Source organism: Oryctolagus cuniculus, chromosome 18 (assembly GCF_051225735.1).
Source record: "Oryctolagus cuniculus isolate XC-2025 breed Fujian yellow rabbit chromosome 18, ASM5122573v1, whole genome shotgun sequence".
NCBI classification, from domain to species: Eukaryota; Metazoa; Chordata; class Mammalia; order Lagomorpha; family Leporidae; genus Oryctolagus; species Oryctolagus cuniculus.
In genome coordinates, this window is record NC_142884.1 from 10,975,952 (window position 1) to 10,997,448 (window position 21,497).

Genomic DNA, 21,497 nt, shown 5'->3' on the forward strand with positions numbered 1-21,497 from the left:
CTGTCCTAACTGCTGAGCCAAGTGCCCCGCTCCCTGTAGCCAGGGTTGAGGAAGAAGGAAGGCGTCTTTAAGGCGATAGCTGAAAAGCCGAGGATGGGGAAAGTCAGATGAGATGCTCAGGTCACCCCCCTGTGGGTCATGGGGAGAGATGAGGTTTGTGGCAGAAGCCTCCGGTACACTCTTCCGAAAAGATCTGACTCAAATAAGAACCCTGGAGGCTTGTGGGAAATAAGACGAAAAGATAACATTTATTTTGTGTGCAACGTATGAAACGCACACACAGAAAGCGTGTACTAGAAGATGTTACGTGTGGGTGTCTAGAAGTTTCTGCGAGACTTCTGAAGTACCCTCCTCTATCCTAACTTACCAGACAACATAAGGGTGATGCGGCGATTCCGCCTTGGTGGCTGAACCCAGACCAAAGGCGACTGCCTCCTGGCCATGCCCCCTGGGGCCTTTCCTCTGCCTGCACTGTCCCTGTGTCTTCCTCAGACTTAACGACTTGCGTCCTGTTAGGGTCGTGACATCATGCAGCCTCACTGTCCCGCTTTCAGGCTCTGTCCCCAGTAGTCACATGGGGGGCTCGGGTTCACCATGAGTTCAGCCCTTCCCACTCACTCTGGCCCTCTCCGTTCTCCCTCTAGAGTCTTTGACGAAGTCTTACTATTTTATGACTAAAACTGCATTGTGCTGTTACAAGTGGGAATGGGGGACCATCCACAACTTCCTGTACAGACATGGTGAGAAGCCTGGATCCTCCCTCCAGTGGGGACTGGATGGGTGGGGGTGGGGGGGGTGGGGAGGGACAAGAAAGATCTCAGGCCTGTCCCTCACCCAGAGCTGTGAGGGCCTTCCTGTGAGTGCTGGTTCCCCTGGCAAGATGTGTGACCTTGTTGGTGTGAGTTCAAGGCACTGTGAAAAGCCCAGTCCCTGAAAAGTCGGAACCCAAGCTCAATGTGGGCCTGTTGTAAGATCTGATCTGAAACACACCTGATGTGTTTTCCTCCCGCGGGGCTGACCCCATCCATCGTGTAGAACTGACACCAGTCGGCTTCCGTGGCTGGTGGGCACCCTCTCCCATGGCCATACCCACCCTTCACCTTTGAACTGCCCCCATGCTGTTGTGGGGAGACAGTGCTGAACATCTTTGTGTGCTGGGCCCTGCTGGCTCCGTGCAGGTCATGACAGGTGCATCAGCCAGGGAGGTGAGTCCCAACCCACACCCTCTTGTTCAGGGCTGGGCAAGGCTTGAGGAGTCACGTGACCACTGGCCCACCTTGTGCAGCTGTAGCGAGAAACCCGCAGCTGAGGACTCGTGAAACAAAGGGGTTTATTCGTAAAGCTCATGGCTTCAGAGTCTGAAAGTCTGAGCTCAGGCAGCCCCATGTGGTCAGCCTCTGAGGAGGGCCCCATGGCTGCTTGGCAGGAGAACACAAAGGGAGACAGCGATGTGCAGAAGACACCAAGCCTGTGGGGCGGCCTTGCTCTGTAACAACCCTCGCTCTGGAGAACTCACTGCGCGAGGCCAAGCTTCATCCCTTCCAGGGGTGGTGACCCAGTTACCTTCCTCTAGGTCCCACCTCTTAAAAGTTCCCATGTCCTCAACCCCACTGCACCGAGAGCCAAGCTTCCAGCCCACACGCCCTGGGGGCTGCACTCAGCTGATGTCCCAGCCAGAGCAGGAGTAAACCCTGGCTGAACATTGCGCAGGGCACAGGGGCTGCAGCTGTCTGCACAAAGCTGGCCTCGGAAGAGACTGTCCAGTGTGCACGCCCCGGGCCACGGGATAGGTGTTTTAGCAACAAATTCCTCCCGAAGGAGCTGGAGGAGATCATTCCGCAGCCGCAACAGAAGGCACTGGCAGAGGCACTGGACTTGTGGTCAGGGAAGCCACAACACAACACCACACATGGGGCCTCCAACCACTTATTTATTTGAAAGGCAGAATCACAGAGAGGGAGAGACAGAAAGAGGCCTTCCAGCTGCTGATTCACTCCCCAGATGGCCACAATGGGTGGGGCTGGGAGAGGTGGAAGCCAGAAGCCAGGAACTCCATCTGGGTCTCCCACAGGGGTAGCAGGGACACAAACACCTGGGCCATCTTGAGCTGCTGTCCCAGGTGCATTAGCAGGGAGCTGGACTGGAAGTGGAGCAGCTAGGACTGGAACCGGGTGCCCACATGGGATGCCAGTGTGGCAGGCAGTGGCTTCACCACTGCACCACAACCCTGGCCCCAGCCACGCATGCTTTCTTACAGTTCTGGGTGCCAGGTGCCTGAGCTGCCTCAGCAGGGTTGACTGTGTCCGCAGCCCCCTCGTCGGCCTGCAGCTGGCTGTCTTCTGCATCCTCACCTGGTCGCCCCCTGTGTGTGTTTGTGTCCTGGTGTCTTCTTAGAAGGATACCTGTCCTGTGGGACTGGGGCCCACCAAAAAATAAAACCCATCTCTGTCAGACCCTGCCTCCAAGCACGGGCACAGTCTGAGATCCTGGGGTTACGACTGCACCCTGGAATGGAGGGTGGGTCTGCGGCCTGGTGATGAAGTCACCGCCCGGGACGTCCACATTCCATATTGGACAGCCTGAGTTTTAGTTTGAGTCCCGGCTCCACTCCCAATTCCAGCTTCCTGCTTTATGGGCACCCTGGGAGGCGGCAGGTGACGGCTCAAGTACTTGGGTCCCTGCCATTCACATAGGAGATCTGGATTGAGTTCCCTGCTCCGAGCTGCAGCACTGGGGAGTGAACCAGTGGACAGAAGATTCTCCGTGTGTGTCTGTCTCTCAAATAAGTAAAATGTCTGAAACCTCAGCACACGCACAGGGAGGTCACAGTTCAGCCCACTGCCAGCTCCCTCACCACTCCAGCAATGGTCATTTTTCCCATTCTCCTGCTGTGTGTGCCAGCCTCGCTTCCGGTCCCAGCAAATCCCTGCTCCTCTCTTCCCGGCCGCTGCAGGTGCCATCGCCGACAAGACCATGCGCAGCCGGGAGCTCCTGCACCTGGTGGACGCGGGCTTTGCCATCAACACCCCCTACCCACTCGTGCTGCCCCCCTCGCGCAAGGCTCAGCTCATCCTCTCCTTTGACTTCAGCGCCGGCGATCCTTTTGAGGTATCGAGAGGGCGTGGGAAGGAGCTGAGGCAGGCTGGGAGGTGGGCACAGGGAAGAGCTGGCTGCAGGCCCTGGAGGCCAAGTCCACTCATCTGGGCACACAGTGGCCCTCGGGACGAAGCTGCTGAGCGGGAGAAAATGCAAGCACAGAGTGTGCCTTCAGGGAACGCTCATCCCCACCCGGCCGCACCCTGCTCTGCCGGGCGTGGGGGTCTTCACCGAGGCTCCCGGGCGTCTCCTGGCCGGTCCTGAGACAGGTGCCACTGCCTCCCTCCCAGACCATCAGGGCTACGGCTGACTACTGCCACCGCCACAAGATCGCCTTCCCTGCTGTGGAGGAGGCCATGCTGAAGAAGTGGGCCAAAGCCCCCGACAGCTGCTATGTCCTGAGAGGGGACGCCGGGCCTGTCGTGATGCACTTTCCCCTGTTCAACAAGGACACCTGTGGAGGTGGGTGCATGGGGGGCGGGGTGGGGGCCCCTGCCAGGGCATCTTGGCCATCCTGCCCGCCCTGGGGCCTGTGGAGGGGTCATGGGTGTCTCTACATGTTGCCTCCATAGGCGGTATTCTTGCCCTGCCTGAATCTCCCATGTCTTCCACATCAGGGAATCCCATGGTGCTCACTCATGCTTAGGTGGGCAGCAGCTTGGACGACCCAGCCCCTGGGGTGGGCAGGGGAGTCCACCAGGCCCTGATGGTGACACTCCCCACACCAGCCTGGAAAGGCCTCTTGGCTTGGCTCCTGGCAGGAGACAAACGGGAGAGTAGGGGACAAAGCCCAAGTACCTTCCTCTTCTCAAGTGGGCCTCCCTGCAGGCAGGGGCTATCAGTAACAGAAATACAGAGAAACCCATGATCCAGGGCTGGACAAAGCCAAGTTGTGGGCCCTCTGCGTTTGGTCCTCATCTGTCACGTGCCAGCTCCTGGTGGCAAGCAGACAGGATTCTTTGTCAAAGCCCACGCCAAGCTTCCTTTCTTGGTCTGATCACTTCTCAGATGGAATTCAGGAATTGGTCAGCAAGTACGGCACCATCAAGCTGGCCAACACCTACACCTTGGAGAAGGTGACACAGCTGCTGGAGTTGTCCAAGAAGAACGTGAGACTGAACACAGAGCGTATCCTCCAAGAGATGCAAAAGGCGGCCAGGTAGGGGGCACCTTCTGCCGCACTGACCTGGGCTCCCCAAGGGCCACCACGGTCAGGGAAGCAAAGCCAGGTTTTCCCCACATGAGTTCGCTCCTCGGGGGACACAGGCCACAGGCAGCAAGTGGCTTTCTGAAGAAGAATAAAGCAGAGGGGAGCCATTTGCTGGGACTGCCATTAGCACCATGGGGGCAAGAGGTGCGGAGCCACCAGATAGTCCCCGGCAGTTGGGTGAAAGCAGGCCAGAGGTGAGCAGCCCGCGGACTCGTTTATTTCAGTTGGTGCAGCAGCTTATATAGACAAGGCAGCCAATCCTGTCAAGGGACAGTTTATGCCCTAACCAATCACAGCCTGTTGCCAGGCAGGCTCTGTTGCCAGGTGGGTTTGGAAGCCATTCCTGAGTAACTGACGCTCGCTTGCGAAAGGCCATCTTGATGTGGCCTTCTCATTCCACCACAGTGTGTGGCCACGCTGTGTCAGTGTAGACCATGTAGCTGGGGTGTCTAGAGGGCAAGCTCGCCTAGGATTTCTTTTTTTTAAGATTTTATTTTATTTATTAGAAAGACAAAATGACAGAGACTATGCGAGAGAGAGAGAGAGAGGAGAGAGATCGAGATCTTCCATCTGCTGGTTCACTCCCCAAATGGCCACAACTGCCAGAGCTGGGCCAAGCTAAAAGCCAGGAGCCAAGAGCTTCATCCAGGTCTTCATGCAGGGGCTCAAGGACTTGGGCCATCTTCTACTTATTTCCCAGTCCATAGCAGGGAGCTGGATCGGAAGTGGAGCAGCCAGGACTCCAACCAGTGCCCATATGGGATGCCGGTGTTGCAAGCAGTGGCTTCACCCACTATGCCAGGGTGCCGGCCTCAGCAGTCACCTTTTCAAATGAGCATCTGGATGCCATGTCCCACGCAGTTGTCACATCACCCAGGCAGCAGAGAGTGGAGGTCCAGACTGCAGGGGGAGCTTCAGGCAGGTCGGCACCTCCCCGGCCTCAGATTTGCCATCTGTAAGTGGGCAGGATTTGGGCAGCGCGTCTTCCTGGGCTGGAGATAATGCCCAATGGACACACGAAGCAATAGTCAGTGTTAGCGTTTTCAAGCCTCCTTCCTCAGAGTGCCATGACAGTCACTTGTCTGAGCTGGCCACAGATATTTTGCAGAAGGCCTCACCCAGTTGTGTGGTTGTGAGTGTCCCAAGCCGGCTCCAGGTGAGCTGAACAAAGAATGGAGCTCACTAGAAGGTGATGGACATCGAGGGTGTCAGGGCCACAGAGCAGCAGGAAGCAGCCCTCATCCCTGTGTCCCTCCCATCTCTCCCCATAGCTGCGTTCTGTCCCTGGCTGGTGCGTGCTTGAAGGCCACTGTCCCCAAGTGTAGTCGTAGCCCACCCCCGGGCGATCAGGCTGGTGTCACTGCAGAGGTCCGGTTGTCCCCCCAGGGTCATGAGACACCTCTGGCCCTGTCTTGAAGGAGCCAGGGCTCCCCAGGGCATCTCTCCCTCTGCACTGTTGGCATTTGGAGCAGTGGGGGGAGAAGAGAGAGAGAGAGAGGTCTTCCATCTGCTGGTTCACTCCCCAAATAGCTGCAAAGGCCAGGGCCGGGCCAGGCTGAAGCCAGGAACCAGGAGCTTCCTCCGGGTCTCCCACATGGGAGCAGCCTCAGCTGCTCTCCCAGGCATATTAGCAGCGAGCTGGGTTGGAAGTGGAGCAACCGGGACATGAATCAGTGCCCATATGGGCTGCTGGCATCGCAGGCAACAGCTTTACCCGCTACGCTCAGCGCCAGCCCCAGTGCTGTGCCCGGGTGTTTATCAGCACCCCCAGCCTCCACGCGTCCGGTGACAGCAGTTCAGCAAGGCTCCAGACGCAGCCAGACCAGGCTGTAGGGACCAGGGCTTTGCTGCAGGACTTGTCAGAGCCTTCAACGAGCTAACATGCTTTTTGAAAGAGAGGCGGGGTAAGCAGTGTTTCCCGCTTCTGTCTGACCTCAGCACACTGAGCCTTTCCAAGCAGCTGTGTTGCGTGGAGCCTGGTCCTGGGCTCTGCAGGAGAAGAAGCTAAGGAACTGGGAAAGTGCACGTGGAAAGTTCCAGAAGGGTTGGGCAAAAGAAGCAACCAGGTTGGGTCCGTTGAGAATGTCTTCCCTGGATTTGAATAATCCCCGTTCTGTGACGCTGGGCGCTGAGACTTGAGACAGCGTGCCAGATCCCCTGGCCCCAGTGGCAGTAATGATGGCACGAATGACGAGAGGCAGTCGTGTTGAAGGAAAGCACGTAGGGAAGTGGGTGCCGAGCTCGGGGGTGCTCCCTGCGGGTGCCCTGGGACAGACCTGGCTGATCCTCAACCCTTGGTGCTGTCACAGCAGAGGCCTTGCTGCAGGAATGGGAGGATGGACAGGGTGGGGGTGCGGTGGGGGTATAAGCTGTCGGCACCTGGACAGATGTGAGGCAGGACGCGCTGAGTGGCCGTCCCCGCTGGACCCTTTGCCGACCTGAGTGCGGGCTCCAGAGTAGCTTTTGGGTGAGATTCACGGCCTCCTCTCCCTCCAGTGCCAAGGAGCCCCCGGCAAGGCTCCGGTCTTACTGCATGGAGGGCGTGATGAGGTACCCTTTGGTGAAAGTGGCGGGGGTCATGGTGGAGGACAAGACGGAGGACGTGGTGGAGGACGTGGTAGAGGACGTGGCGGAGGGTGTCACGGGCTCCCGGGCCGTGAGCATCGAGATCACCAACAACACAGACGAGACGTTCACAGACCCCGTGTGAGTACCGTCCCTGTCCCCTTCTCCCCGTGGCGGGAACCCCCACGCTGGGATGAGCAAGGGCCTCAGCCGGTGTCCAGGCTTCCGGTTACCCAGGATGACGGCCTGGCCCCCCACCCAGGGGCCTGCAAGTGGGACACACTCCCTGTGCGACTCCGTCCAGACGCAGGCAAGGCAGAATCACAGCAAGTTCCTGAAAGCCCCCCCTCGCCGGGGACCCAGCCTGCGCTCATCCTCGCCGGTCCCCTCCCTGCAGGGAGTGGCTGCTGCCCGAGGGCTGGGCAGGTCACGTGGCCGGTGTGGGAAGCCTAGGGGTGCCTTCCACAGCCTCCACATGAGCCCTTGCTCCCAGGCACCACACCTGCTCCGCTCGCTGTCTGGCTTCTCAGTGAGCAGGCTGGGTAGATGCCCTGCAGCCTATCGGGTTGTCAAGTGGAGGAGAGAGAAAGCCACTCTGGGCCCTGCAGCTGGCCGTGTCCCCAAGCCCATATCTCCAGAGCCGTCCCCGGGACGGGGGTGGGGAGGTCATCTGCCGGCCACCAGTCTGCTACTTAGGGACCCACATTCCTTGCTAGGGATGCCGTAAGACACCGTGGTCTGGGGTCGAGACCAGACCCAGGTGTCCCCGAGGCCCTGCTCCTCGGCCTCTGCGTCCTCACGAGGTCTCCCTGTGCGCATGTCTGGGTCCCGGTCTCCTCCCCTCCACACTGGCTCAGGGCCCAGCCTGGAGACCGCATTGTAGCTGAGTGGCCTCTCAAAGCCTCAGTGTAAACCGGACGCTGGGTGTTGGAGCTTCTGCGCGGAAGCTGCAGGAAGGGGACTCGTGTTCCTTGCACACGCAGCCCTCTGGGCCACGGCTCCGAGAGCAGCAGGGCAGCGGGCGACTGGGTGCGGCCCGAACCCGGAACTCGTCCTGTACCCGAGCCCTGCCGACACATGGCACGTGACATGTGCCCCCTTCCTGTGCACGCGTTTTTGCCCGGTTAAGGAAGACAAACCCAGGGCTCCCTGGGGCTCTGCCGTGGACTCCACCCTCCCGGGTGCTGTCCGTGCACCTGCACGCCTGGCGTCTCCCGGGGTGCTGCAGGTGCAGCAGGCCAGTCGGGCGAGGCACGGGTTCTCGTGCCGCTTGCATCTTCCTGGCCGGAAATGTGACGCCAACAGCTGAGCCAAGGAGTCAGCCACAGAGTCAGGCAAAGGGCAGAGTGCCTTAGAGATGACGAAGTGCATGCTGGGGGCACCATAGGAACGGGGGGTCTGGGGAGGCATCAGGAGGAAGGGCTCTGCCAGGACTGGATGATGGGGGCAGGGGAGAACTGAGAAAGCAAGTGCAAAGGCCCTGGGGTAGAAATGACCTGGGTCTACACTAGGAACAGGAAAAAGGCGGTTATTGCTGGGTCGGTGTCAGGGTGGGCAGGCAGGGAGTGAGTGGGTTGGAGGAGGGGCTGAATTCTCGATCTCATGATACTTGATGCAGGCGGAAGAGTTGGTTCCTAGCCTGGTTCCTAGGGGCGGAGAAACACGTGCACGCTGCCCAGGAAGTGGAGGAGCTGGGGTGGGCGCCCGGTACTCTCCACAGAGGACAGACCATCTCTCCCCCGAGCCGCAGGCGCTCTGGAGAGGCGTCTGACTCCTCTGGGCTTGTCCAGTGTGCGGCCAGAGTGACTTCCACCTCCCGCTGTCCTCCCAGGTTCTACTGCCAGAGCGGCCACGCCCGGGAGGCCCCACCCCCCGTGCTGGCTCCCAAGCACACCATCAGCTGCTCCTTCACGAAGGCGAGCGCCAGCTTCCAGGGCAGCGTGGGCCTGCTGGTCTACCAGGGCAGGGCTGCCCACCTGGCCCTCCTGTTCTCCGTTCCCTTCAGCTACGCCCTGCACAGCATTGAGTTTGCCGTGGCCGTCCTGGCCGGGCCGGTCTCCACCGCCTCTCTGGAGCACATGTTCCACAGCATCATGCAGGGAACGTCCCCGGAGCTGAAGGTGGCCAGATGCGCCCTGAAGACCCCCCAGAACACCCTGCAGCTGGAGCACGACTCCCTGACCCTCAGGGCCGTCGTCTCCAACGTCCGCACAGCCAGAATGAAAGTGGTGGTGGAGCGCAAGGCTTGCCCTGCACACCCACTCACACCACAGTCCTAGCCACATAAGCAGCATGGCAGGAGCACGCTGTGTTGGTCTCTCGGAAGCCAAGGGAGGCTCTGAGAACACGATGGGTGCTCAGTTAGCGCTTGCTGACCAGCTCAGTGATGGACTGGGCGAGTTTGTCTCAGTCTGCCCGCCCTGCCAGCCGCCGCCCATGTCCCCCTGCGCTCTGCGGGCACCTCTGGCCCTTCGCTTCCCACCGCTCTCCCGCCCTTTGCTCCCTGCCTCCATGCGTCCTCCCCGCCACCTTTCCCAGCCCCGGCCTCTGCTGCCCTCCCCCGCTCTGCTCTTCCATCCGCCTTTCCTTCCGTCCTCTTCGGCGTGGAGCTTGGGACTGAGCTGAGGGCACCAGCTTCCCGCAAGCTCCCCAGGCCCATCATGTGGAGGACAGGTCATCGCACCATGGTGCCTGTGTCCCTGGGACGCCTGCCCGAGTGTCAAGGCCTTAGAGCCGTGCCTGGCGCGATCCGTACAGCAGCTATTCAAAACTTAAAGTGGCCTGGCGCTGTGGCGTAGTGGGTAAAGCCACCCCCTGCAGCACCGGCATCCCATATGGGTGCCGGTTCTAGTCCTGGCTGCTCCACTTCCGACCCAGCTCTCTGCTATGGCCTGGGAAAGCAGTAGAAGATGGCCCAAGTCCTTGGGGCCCTGCACCCACATGGGAGACCTGGAAGAAGCTCCTGGCTCCTGGCTTTGGATGGGCCCAGCTCCGGCCATTGGTGGGGTGAACCAGCGGATGGAAGATCCCCCTCCCTCTCTCTCTCTGCATCTGCTTCTCTGTAACTCTGCCTTTCAAATAAATGAATTTTTAAAACAAAATAAAGTGGTTGGATGGTGTCCTCCAACACACGTTGACGTGGGAACCCCAATGCGTGTGAGTGTGGCCGTCCACACGTGAGCAGTTATGGTGAAATCATCAGAGTGGTCCCAGTCCGCTGTGGGGGGCATCCTTACAGAAACGGAGGTGTGGACACAGAGACGGACACGCACACAGGAGGAGCGCCGCGTGACTGCCCCGTCACTACTGCGATGCTGCATCCCCAAGCCATGGAGCCCCCACGGTTGCCAGCAGACCACCAGCCGTCCCACTCTGCCCCGCGGGAACTCAGAAGTCCCTGTCGCCTTTGGCCGCGTCTCCCCAGTCTCTTCCAGCTCGAATAGTTCCTCAACCTTTCCTTGACTTTTGTGACCTTGATATCTGCGGAGCTAACCGGCCAGCTACTTTGCAGATCCTGCTTCCAATCCGGCCTCTCCGAAGTCGTCTTAGTATCACAAAAGCAGTGCCATGTTCTTGTCATGCTCTATGGGGCAGGGCCAAATTTTGACTTGCCACATAACTGACAAAGTTTATTTTAATCATTTGAGATGATATCTACCAGATTTTCCCACCATAAAACGATTCTTTCCTTTGATAGGGAGATACTTTGAGGCATGCAATATAGGAGCTTCTTGTGCCCCTCGCTATCATCCGTAATTTGTTATTCTCATTATTCATTTTCATTCTCCAATTCCCCAATGTGGCCAGTGGAGCTTCTCCAAGCCCCTCTGGATCCCCTGTAACTCTGAGCAATGCCTGTCCACTTCCTGGTCTACACGGAGAATCGGCCGTTCTGGTAGGAACCCTGGCTCGTTTCAGTGGAAGACAGTGTTTAGAAGTCCGGATCTGGCCAGTGGCACTCTCGATGGGGGATGTCACTGCTTGCCCGTCTTCCTAGTGAGAAAACTAGAAAATAACAGGGACGCCCTCCCCGCAGCTCTGAGGCTCCTGTTATGTCACTGCACTCTGAGGTCTCAGTACAAACCAGCGCCTGCCACGCCAGTATTCCACGAACTTCCCTTCCTGTATTAATAGCTCCCCTTTCTGATGCTGGGAGACCCACTTCCTGTTTCCCTTGGTAGATTCTCCGTGTATAACCAAGTCTCCCTCCCCATTGTCACCTCACGCCTGTGGGCTTCTCAGTCTCCTCGGGCTTCCGCGGCCAGCACCACGCAGCCTCGGTGAGCGGACACCCTGCTCCCTCTGCCTGGGTTGTGACATCGCGCGCCAGGTCCCCCATGTGTGGGCTCCTTCCTGGCCCACTTGCAGAACAAACCCCGACTTGGGATGATGTCTGTGTTTAGCTGCCCTCATGCTCACGCTCCAGTGTGCCACACCAAGATGCCCCTGCGTGGGTTCATCCCTGCTTCTGAGCCCCCTCCATGGGGACTCCCCTGTACCCCACTGGAATTCTTTCTCCCTTGGCCCCTCCACAAGTGGGCGTCCCCATCACCCCTTTGGGTCCTGACATGACCATCCCTTCACACCCTTCCCCTCCCCCGCCCCGATAATTCAGGAAGAATGGAAGGCTTGGGGTGACCATACTCTTCCCCCTCCCCGTGCACACCCACTTCCTGAAGCTCTGCTGGCCCCTCTTGCACCCATCCCTGACCTACTCAGAAATGCACCTTGAGACCAGGGACCACGTCCCCGCCGTCCTTCACTGCCCCAAAGCCAGGCTTAGAGCTAGCTAGAAATGCGAGCTGGAGTGCTGAGGGCACGGCTGCCCTCTGCTCTAATCCCCACTTTCAAACCACGCTTTCCAATTCCATTCTGGGGATAAAAGTGTCTCAGAGCCTGAGACTGGCTTTCCCCGCCCTTCCCCAGCCAGATGGGGAGGCAGGAGCTGCTCCGATCCCTCCCCGGTTCAAGCAGAGGTTTCTGCTCCAGCTGTCACAAGTCCGAGACACAGGACCGCGGTGGAGGCCAAGAGAGGCAAGCAACACTGGCACAGCAGTGATTGAGAAGATAAGGAGGCTGATCCACCGAGGGCGAGCCGGAAGGCGGGGGCCCAACTTGAGATCAGTGCTGGGTGAGCTCTGTCCTGCCCCCTCCATGCAGTTCCCCATGGGCCCCGCCTGCATCTTCTTGAGGAAGGGCATCGCTGAGAAACAGCGGGTGAGGCGCGGGACGACGGGGAAGGGTGGCGGGCCGGCCAAGGGAGCCGGGACGTGGCCCCAAGGAGCCAGGATGGAAAGAAGGGACAGACGGAGACAGCGTGACCTGAGGAGGTGGAAGAATTCAAGGGGACAGGGTGGGATATGAGGACTGATGAGATAAAGGGCTGAGGGCAGGGGGAAAGGGGAGAGAACAGAAGTCAAAGGGGGAAGCGGGATGATGTCATCATTGAGATCATTAGCATTCTGTTCTGTGGACACTCGTAGTGGTGATGGTGGTCATGGTGATGGTGGTCATGGTGATGCTGGTGGTGGTGATGCTGATGGTGGTCATGGTGATGGTGGTGGCCATGGTGATGGTGGTCGTGGTGATGGTGGTCATGGTGATGCTGATGGTGATGGTGGTCATGGTGATGAGGGTGGTGATGAGAGTGATGGTGATGAGGGTGGTGATGGTGATGGTGGTCATGGTGATGGTGATGGTGGTCTGGGTGGCCATGGTGATAGTGGTGATGGTGATGAGGGGTGATGGTGGTCATGGTGATGGCGATGATGGTGGTCATGGTGATGGTGGTCATGGTGATGATGACGGTGATGTTAATGGTGATAATGATGTGATGGTGATGGTGATGATGGTGGTCGTGGTGATGGTGGCCATGGTGATGGTGGTCATGGTGATGATGACGGTGATGTTAATGGTGATTATGATGGTGATGGTGGTGATGATGACAGTAGCTGCCACTCATTATTAAGGGGCTGCTGTTTGCCCAGCCTTATGCATATGGATTTAAACGCCCTGGTGGCATTTACCCCTGAGAACTCATGAGGTCAGTGGTTCTTGCATTCCGTTTTACAGGTAAGGAAAATGAAGCTTTGAGTCAGGAAGTCCTTGACACAGTTAGCAAGCAGCAGGGTCAAGTTGATTTGATTCCTATGGGCATGCTTCAGTTGTTGGACTTCAAGACTGAGGGGAGAGAGAGGAGAAAGGAACACAGGAAGGAGGAAGGAGGGAGGGAGAAGGATTGCACGGAGGGCATGGTCAGAGAGAAGCTGGAGGAAGGGCACTGAGGATAAAGGGCGTTGAGGCACCAGAAGAGGCCAGTGGTCCTAGACTTTCCAGGTGGGTGCCATGGGTCCACGCCCAACCCTTCAGGCAAGTCCAGGACGGGGCAGGGCAGCAAGGATTGGACATTCTCAGAGGTTTAGGAGTTGGCTGTGCTGGTGCTGATGACCCTGCCTAATGCCGGTGAACACCGGTCCCATGGGAAGGGATTGTAGCCCTCGGGAGGAAGGATGGATGCGGCCGGGAGAAGAGGCCGTGGGCTGTAGTGGAAAGAACTCTGACTTACAAGTCCAGAGCTCTCACGTCCTGGGGCCACAGCTGAGTTTCCACAAAACCAGGGAGCAGTTTCTCTCTCCCGTGAGAGGGGACCCATTACTTAGGAGCTGTGTGGCCTTGGGCGACTTCCTTCACCTCCCTGTCCTCCGGCATCCTCACGGCTAAGATGGGAGTGGTATCTGGACCTACCTCACCAAGCAGTCCTGAGATGCTAAGACGTGGCTGGGGAGCAGAGCCTGGCAGAGCCTAGCACTCTGAAAGTGCTAGAGGGGACAGAACACTTCCCTCTCTTTGTAGAACAAGTGATTTGGTCTCCAAGCTGTCCACAGAGCAAGGAACGTCGGGGCGAGGCTGGAGGGAGGAGGATACCAGAAGTGGAAGATGGGAAAGAGGAAATTGGGGGAAAGGCGGGGAGCGAAGGGCGGTGGCGGCGGGAGCTGGGAGATCGGAGGAGGCAGACGAGGGACGGGGAGGAGGGAAAGCAGGAAGAGGCAGAAGGAGGCGTGGCTTGGGGGACAGGGGATATGTCTGGAGAGATGGATGCTGGGTTCGTGACCCTCTCTCCCAATTCCCTCCACCCCATCCCTTCCTTTCCAGGAGAGACCACTGGGACAGGATGAGATCGAAGGTAACACTCCCCCCGCCCAGCCCCATTGCCTCCCACTGCCTCTGCTCCCTGAGCCACTCTGGGTCCCTTTGTGCACTTCCGTGTTAATCCCTTCTCTTTTACACCTCTCTCGTCCAACACAGCCCTAATAAAAAAAAAAAAAACTGTTTCTCGTGGAAGTGTATCCCCCAAAGTATTTGGAAGACGAATCCATCCCCAAGTGTCTCAGAGACTCAGGAGTTTTAGCATGAACTGGAAACGGTTGGGTTTTTTCTTGTGGTTTCAAGGCTCCCCATAACCTGTCTCAGGAGCCTGAAGGGCCTTCAGGCTGCCATTTAGCATCAGAGGGATTATCCCCCTTGCAAACATGTTTCACTCATCACTGCTTGCTAGACTCTTCAGCTTTTTAAAATGTATTCTCCCTCAAAGAGCCGCTAATCAGTGCTTCATTGGTAGTTTCAATGGCTGCCTCTCTTCCTCATTGACTGTTTCAAGTTCCCCCAGAGGCCCTCTCCTCTCTTAACTTTCAGAGCTCCGGGAAGCATTTCTCGAGTTTGACAAGGACCGAGACGGGTTCATCTCTTACAAGGACCTGGGGAATCTCATGAGGACAATGGGTTACATGCCCACAGAGATGGAGCTGACGGAGCTGGGCCAGCAGATCCGCATGAACTGTAAGGGGGTGGGGTGGGAGGCATGGCTGGCAGAGAGGCTGGGGAGGCTGGGGGAGGGTATGGAGGCTGACGCAGAGTTGGAGATACAAGGGGAGAAAGACCCCAAGGCTGGAAGAGACAGTTCTTGTACACTTGGGGAAACAGCAGGCAGCATAGGAAGTAGCTCAAGGGGTGACTTTCAGAGGTAAGTCTGGGTTCAAGTCCGCCTTCTGTTAGTTACTCCGCGTGGCCATGGCGAGTCACGTGGAGGCAGCAGGGTGAACATGCTCCCTCCCTGGCTCGTGGGAAAGTGGAGAGGAAGGGCCAACGTCGCTAACGCAGGCGAAGGCTCAGCCGCCAGTAGGTTCTGATCAAATGCCGGTTATCCTAGCACTGCAAGGGTTCGTCCGGGGAGCACAAGACTGGAGCTGTAGTGGGCGTTAGAAGGAAGCTTGGCACTGGACTTGCTGCTGGTGAACAGCGTTGCAGAAAGGGTGGTTTGTAGATGGAGAGCAGAGCGAGGACAAAGCTGGCATACGACTGGGGTTGGACTCCTCGTAACTGAGGGACCAAGGTTGAGTTCAAGGCGACCGCGTCTGCGGGTCTCGCACCCGTGGAGTCAGCCAGCCGCGGGTGGGAAACGTTCGGAAGCAAAGTGGCTTTTGATGTGCAGGATCTGTTTTCCTACTGTTCTCTAAACAACACAACACAGCAACACTGCTCAGCTAAGGGGCTGTGAGAGGTCTGGGGGTGACCTAAGGCTTGGGAGGGCACACGTGGGTTCCGCAGATACCACAGCACGGCACACCAGGGACCTCAGCAGGTGCGGATTTGGGTATCTGCGGAGAAGTCTTGGAACCACCACACCCCAAGACAGACACCGAGGGACGACTGTGCCCGTGTCTGGGAGAGCCTCCAGTGCTCCTTTTTTTTTATTTTATTTGTTTTATTTTTGACAGGCAGAGTGGACAGTGAGAGAGACAGAGAGAAAGGTCTTACTTTTTGCCGTTGGTTCACCCTCCAATGGCCGCTGCAGCCGGCACACCGTGCTGATCTGAAGGCAGGAGCCAGGTGCTTATCCTGGTCTCCCATGGGGTGCAGGACCCAAGTACTTGGGCCATCCTCCACTGCACTCCCGGGCCATAGCAGAGAGCTGGCCTGGAAGAGGGGCAACCAGGACAGAATCCGGCGCCCCAACAGGGACTAGAACCCGGGGTGCCAGCACCGCAAGGCAGAAGATTAGCCTAGTGAGCCGCAGCGCTGGCCTTCCAGTGCTCCTTTAACTGAGTGTGACTCTCAGCCAGTGAGAGCTTGGTTGGATAGGGGCTTTGTGTGGCGGCTGAGACGTGGCTTGCGGTGTCCGCATTCCATACTGGAGCGCCGGGGCTCAAGCCCCACCTCTGCTCCCGCCTGCAGCCTCCAGTCAATGCCCGGGGAGGTGGCGATGAAAGCCCAGGAAGCCGGGTCTCTGTCTCCCACGTGGGACACCGCTTTGCGTTCCCACCTCCCATTTCTGGCCTGGCCCAACCCCAGCTGGTGTGGGCCTTTGGGGAGAAAACCAGTGTACGGATGGGTAGTAGGTCAGTCGCTGGCTCGCTCACTTGTTCTCACTCTGTTCCATGCTGTCTCCCTTTCCCGTTCAAATAAAAATACTTCTTTAAAGAGAGCCAGCTACTTCCTGCATAGCACATCAGGTCCCCACTGGCTCAGATTAAAGGCACAGGAGGGCATGAGTTGGCTAAGTAGAAGGGGGTCAAAGGTTAAAAGCAGGGCAATGGAGACCAATAGATTTCTGGAACTGAGGCATTGGAGGGAGGGGGCATGTGTCACTGACCCCACCTCCTCCGTTCCCAGTGGGCGGGGATGGGAAGGGTCACTGACCCCATCTCCTCTCTCCCCCACAGTGGGCGGGGCGTGGGAAGCGTCACTGACTCCACCTGCTCCATCCACAGTGGGCGGGGCGTATTAAGCACCACTGACCCCACCTCCTCTGTCCCCAGTGGGCGGCCGTGTAGACTTTGAGGACTTCGTGGAGCTGATGACCCCCAAATTGCTTGCAGAGACCGCCGGGATGATTGGCGTCCAGGAGATGCGAGACGCCTTCAAGGAGGTGAGCAGAGATCCCGCCGTCGGCCATTCCCATGGACAGGACTTGCTTTCCAGCTGTGGCGGGATCGGTGGGGAAGGCAGTAACATCCTCCAGACACTCCAACAGCTGCGTGTTCTGTCTGACTGAACCCTCACCAGTAACGGTAGGAGTTCACGGTCACGTCTCCCTGCCATGCCAGTGAGGGAAACTGAGGCCTCAGGGGTTCCAGGGCTTCCCCGAGTCCCTGCGTCCTCCAAAGCGGGTGGCCGGGTGTCTAATGTGAGTGCTCCTGATAGGAGGGCAAGTCCAAGCATATGAGGGTCCCTGGAGGGAACTCGAAGGAGACCGCCTCGTTGGAGCCTCTTGCCATAGGGATGCTGACAGCAGGAGCTGGGTAGGGAGGGGGGTTGCCTCGATCCCTGACCAAGTCCTGCCCCCGGCCAGAGCCAAAATACAGAACAGAACCCAGCTTGGGCGCGAGGTCTCTGGAGCCGGGCACACGTAGGCTGAGACCCTGGGAGAGGTCCGCCCTGGGCGTGCAGATCCACAGCCGCGCCACCCTGCAGCACTTTCTGTGACCTGGGAAATGCTGGGTCCACGACAGCAGCCACGGCCGGCCGCGCGTGGCCACTGAGCCCCGCAGACGCGGCTGTAACTCGTTTCAGTGGATTTCAGTTACTTGTTTAATTTCCATGAATATCCCGCTGACCACACTCCTCTGTCCAAGTGTTCAAATGCAAATGAATGGTTGATTCGATTTGTAGGAAACTTTCATTTGAGACAACTCGGGTATTCGAATCCACCCTTTCAACTGGGAATTTCAGTTGAAATTCAGATCAAGCATTTCTTTTATAAAAATTATTCATTTGTTTATTTGAAAGGCAGAGTTACAGAGGCAGAGGGAGAGACAGAGATCTTCCATCCGCTGGTCCACTTGCCAAAGAGCCACAATAACCAGGACTGGGCCAGGCCAAAAGCAGGAGCCTGGAACTCCATCCGGGTCTCCCACGTGGGTGCAGGGGCCCGAGCACTTGGGCCATCCTCGGCTGCTTTCCCAGGTCATAGCAGGGAGCTGGATCGGAAGTGGAGCAGCCAGGACTCGAACTGATGCTCCTATGGAATGCTGGCATCACAGGCAGCGGGTTTAACCCTTTGTTCCTTGGTGCTGGCTCATCGGATCAAGCATTTCTGATCAAAATTTAGTGTCCACATTGACAAGTGCTGGACTAAGATTTAGTCCACTTAGCATAAGTGTATTTGTCAACTTAAGTGTGTTTCCTTGCTACGTGTGAGAGCTAAGTAGGCTAAGTACATGGGAACTGCTTACTGTGCTAAGGGTTATGAAATCCAGTGTGCATAATAAATAAATAAGTCATTAATTATTTTTAAATTCATTGCATTCTGAAATGATACATTTGGCTACATTGGGTAAAATAAAATCAATTATGAGAAGCTAATCTGAGAGCGGGCCTTTGGCCTACGCTAACACACAAGTTGGGACAATCACATCCCATAGTAGAGTGCCTGGGGTTCGAGTCCCAGCTCCGCTCCTGCTTCCAGCTTCCTGTGAACTCAGACCCTGACAGGCACTGGGCCCCTGCCACCCACATGGCACACTCGAACTGAGTGCCACCTTCTGGCTTTGGCCTGGCCTAGCCCCGAGTGTAGTAGTAGGCGTTGCACACGAGAGACTTCTCAGCTTGTCTGTCTGTCTGTCTCCCTCCCTCTACTTGCCTTTGAGTAGCAGAGGGCAGGACCCCTTCCCGAAGGCACTGGTGTTGGGGAACAGGGTTGGGATTTTGGCCCGAGCAGGATAGGGATTCTTTTTTAAATATTTATTTATTTATTTGAAAGAGTTACACAGAGAGGAGAGAGAGAGAGAGAGAGGTCTTCCATCTGCTGCTTCACTCCCCAATTGGCCACAACAGCCGGAGCTGCACCGATCCGAAGCCAGGAGCCAGCAGCTTCCTCTAGGTCTCCCACATGGGTGCAGGGCCCCAGGGACTTGGGCCATCTTCTACTGCTTTCCCAGGCCACAGCAGAGAGCTGGATCAGAAGTGGAGCAGCCGGGCCTCGAACTGGTGCCCACATGGGATGCTGGCGCCTTAGGCAGTGTCTTTACCCCCTATACCACAGTGTCAGCCCCAAGAATTCCTTCTCTTAAAGCTGCATAATATACCGTTGTATGTATACACTACACAGAAGGAGACATGTTGCGTGATCCCACTTAAGTAAAATTTCTAAAGTTATCCAAACTCACAGAAGCAGAGCAAAGGGAGAAGGCTAAGTAGGAAGTTATCATCCAAAGAGAATGCAGTTATGCAAAATGTCTCAGTTCCAGAGATCCACTGTACAGCACTGTGCCTTTAAAATTTTGTTAAAGGGGCTGGCCTTGCAACACCAGCATCCCATATTGAAATGCCAGTTTGAGGCCTGGCTGCTCTGCTTCTGATCCAGCTCCCTGCTAAAGCACCTGGGAAGGCAGCCGGGGAAGACCGGAGTGCTAGGGCCCCTGCACCCATGTGGGAGACCGGATGGAGCTCCAAGCTTCAGCCTGACCCAGCCCTGGCTGTTGTTGCCATTTGCAGAGTAAACCAGCAGATAGAAGATTCTCTCTCTCTCTCTCTCTCTCTCTCTCTCTCTCTCTCTCTCTCTCTGTCAAATACACACATCTTAAAACACATGAGACCTAGAAACGTGGTTCAGAAGGCAGATCTCCCGTTACTGTTCCAACCCCACTCACACACAAACTCCTAAGGGGCTCAGGGGACCCGTGGGGGCGGTGGCTGTAGTTATTCCGCTTGTGCTTCTCAGTATACAAATGTCCAAATTCGCCAAACCATTCAGTTCAGATACGAGGGGACCCCAAAAGGCTCATGCAACATAGCATTCGAAAATAAGTTGATTTGGGTGCAAAACATACCTGAAACCCACTCATCGTGTTTTCCATAATACATATTTTCCATGTACTTCTCCAAGATCCCCCCGGTCTACCTGCAGCTTTTAGCCTATCAATTATACCTCGGTAAAGCTGTTTAAAACAAAATGCAGACATGAAAATTACACACAAAAGACCCATCCCCGCAGAGCCTTCGTGCAGGTGGGCAACGTCCCCAGGGCTTGGGGTGCTCACCGGCACTGGGGACCCAGGACGCTGGCTGTCGTCTCCAGTGCCACCAGCAGGGCCCCTTCTGCTCCTGTCCAGTTCGATGCCAACGGGGACGGGGAGATCACGCTGGGGGAGCTGCAGCAGGCCATGCAGCGGCTGCTGGGCGAGAAGCTCACGCCCCACGAGATCGCCGAGGTCGTCCGGGAGGCCGACGTGAACGGGGACGGCACCGTGGACTTTGAAGGTGATGGGGGGAGGGAAGGCCACACTCATCTCCAAGTTCAAATGTGAGCAAAAGGCTGGGGGAGGGGGGGAGTGGAGGGGTCTTGACCTCAAAACCCGGGTGAGGTCAGCAAGTTCACCCGGCACAGACTGTGTCCTGATGAGGTCAGGGGCAGGACCCGCCACTGACCGGCCCCGGCACTCAGGTGCACCTGTTCCCTCGCTGTCATCAGCTGCTTCATCTGACCCCTCCGGGATGGCGGAAAAGATGAGATACTTGCAATGCCCGTTTGTGGGGGACACTTGGGGTGTCTTCACGTGCACTGTCATTGAACCCTCTGAAAACCCGCCCGCGAGTAACAGTCCTGTGGTTCCCATTTTACAGACAAGGAAACTGAGGCTTGGAGGGACCGGGTGATTTCCCAAAGATCTCAGTGGCGCCTGAGCACAGGAAAGGCTTGGGAAACTAGAGCCCGCTGGCCGGTGCTACGGCTCACTAGGCTAATCCTCTGCCTTGCGGCGCCGGCACACCGGGTTCTAGTCCCGGTCGGGACGCTGGATTCTGTCCCGGTTGCCCCTCTTCCAGGCCAGCCCTCTGCTGTGGCCAGGGAGTGCAGTGGAGGATGGCCCAGGTGCTTGGGCCCTGCACCCCATGGGAGACCAGGAGAAGCACCTGGCTCCTGCCATCGGATCAGCGCAGCGCGCCGGCCACGGCGGCCATTGGAGGGTGAACCAATGGCAAAGGAAGACCTTTCTCTCTGTCTCTCTCTCTCACTGTCCACTCTGCCTGTCAAAAAAAAAAAGAAAGAAAGAAACTAGAGCCCGCTGTTGTCACCAAGAGCTGACTCACGGGGGGCCTTTCCTTTGCAGAGTTTGTGAAGATGATGTCTCGTTGAGACGCTCCTGGAACTTTCCAGACACGTTCCACCCGGTCAGTGTGGAGCAAGCCCTGGCGGAGGATGGACTCTCACAGGAGGGAGGTGGGGGGAGGGGAGCAGCATGGACGGGGCTGGGGCTGGAATCAGAGCCCTGCCTGGTGCAGGCGGGGAGCGTCTATAAAGAAGGGAGAGGCCCAGGGACCCCAGAAAAAACTCATCAAAAGTCAATGGAGAGCAAGCTTTCTTTTGGTGCAATTGAGAATAATTAAAAAAAAAAATTTGAAACGCAGGCTATGTGTGAAGCGCCCACGAGTGTGCAGGTGAGTGGGCTCCCGGCCCTCTGAGCCCTGGAGAAGAATCTGTGAGAGGCAGCACCGGCCGCCGGCTTCCCCTCATTTGCTGACTCCCGGGCGCGGCCTGCGTCTTTGCTCCCCGGCCTCCCCGTGTCCCTCTCCCGGGGAACGACCTCGGGGCACTGAGGCAGATCGCAAATCTGGATTATGAAGGTTTAGA

The 21,497-nt window shown here is 57.4% G+C and overlaps 2 protein-coding genes across 5 annotated transcripts in view; both read left to right on the forward strand.

Annotated features, from left to right (window-relative positions):
* The window catches only part of PLA2G4C (phospholipase A2 group IVC), a 29,784-nt gene extending 19,808 nt beyond the window's left edge, over positions 1-9,976 (forward strand). For both annotated transcript variants that reach the window (XM_089319383.1, XM_051837440.3), the window contains exons 13-18: positions 645-740; positions 2,954-3,108; positions 3,387-3,558; positions 4,105-4,255; positions 6,803-7,012; positions 8,703-9,976. In XM_089319383.1, coding sequence (XP_089175509.1) covers positions 645-740; positions 2,954-3,108; positions 3,387-3,558; positions 4,105-4,255; positions 6,803-7,012; positions 8,703-9,150 — 1,232 coding nt within the window. In that variant the 3' untranslated portion in view covers positions 9,151-9,976. The remainder of the gene's footprint in view (positions 1-644; positions 741-2,953; positions 3,109-3,386; positions 3,559-4,104; positions 4,256-6,802; positions 7,013-8,702) is intronic.
* Positions 9,977-12,025: 2,049 nt separating this feature from the next.
* Positions 12,026-21,002, forward strand: CABP5 (calcium binding protein 5). Of its 3 annotated transcripts, none has more exons than XM_002723818.4 (6): positions 12,026-12,088; positions 14,024-14,054; positions 14,564-14,707; positions 16,687-16,796; positions 19,981-20,128; positions 20,977-21,002. In XM_002723818.4, the coding sequence occupies exons 1-6, from the start codon at positions 12,026-12,028 to the stop codon at positions 21,000-21,002; spliced, it is 522 nt and encodes a 173-aa protein (XP_002723864.1). The 3 variants fall into 3 exon arrangements, with proteins under 3 accessions (XP_002723864.1, XP_089176695.1, XP_089176696.1); XM_089320569.1 differs by having other exon boundaries at positions 14,027-14,054; XM_089320570.1 differs by lacking the exons at positions 12,026-12,088; positions 14,024-14,054 and having other exon boundaries at positions 14,542-14,698.
* Positions 21,003-21,497: the final 495 nt, after the last annotated feature.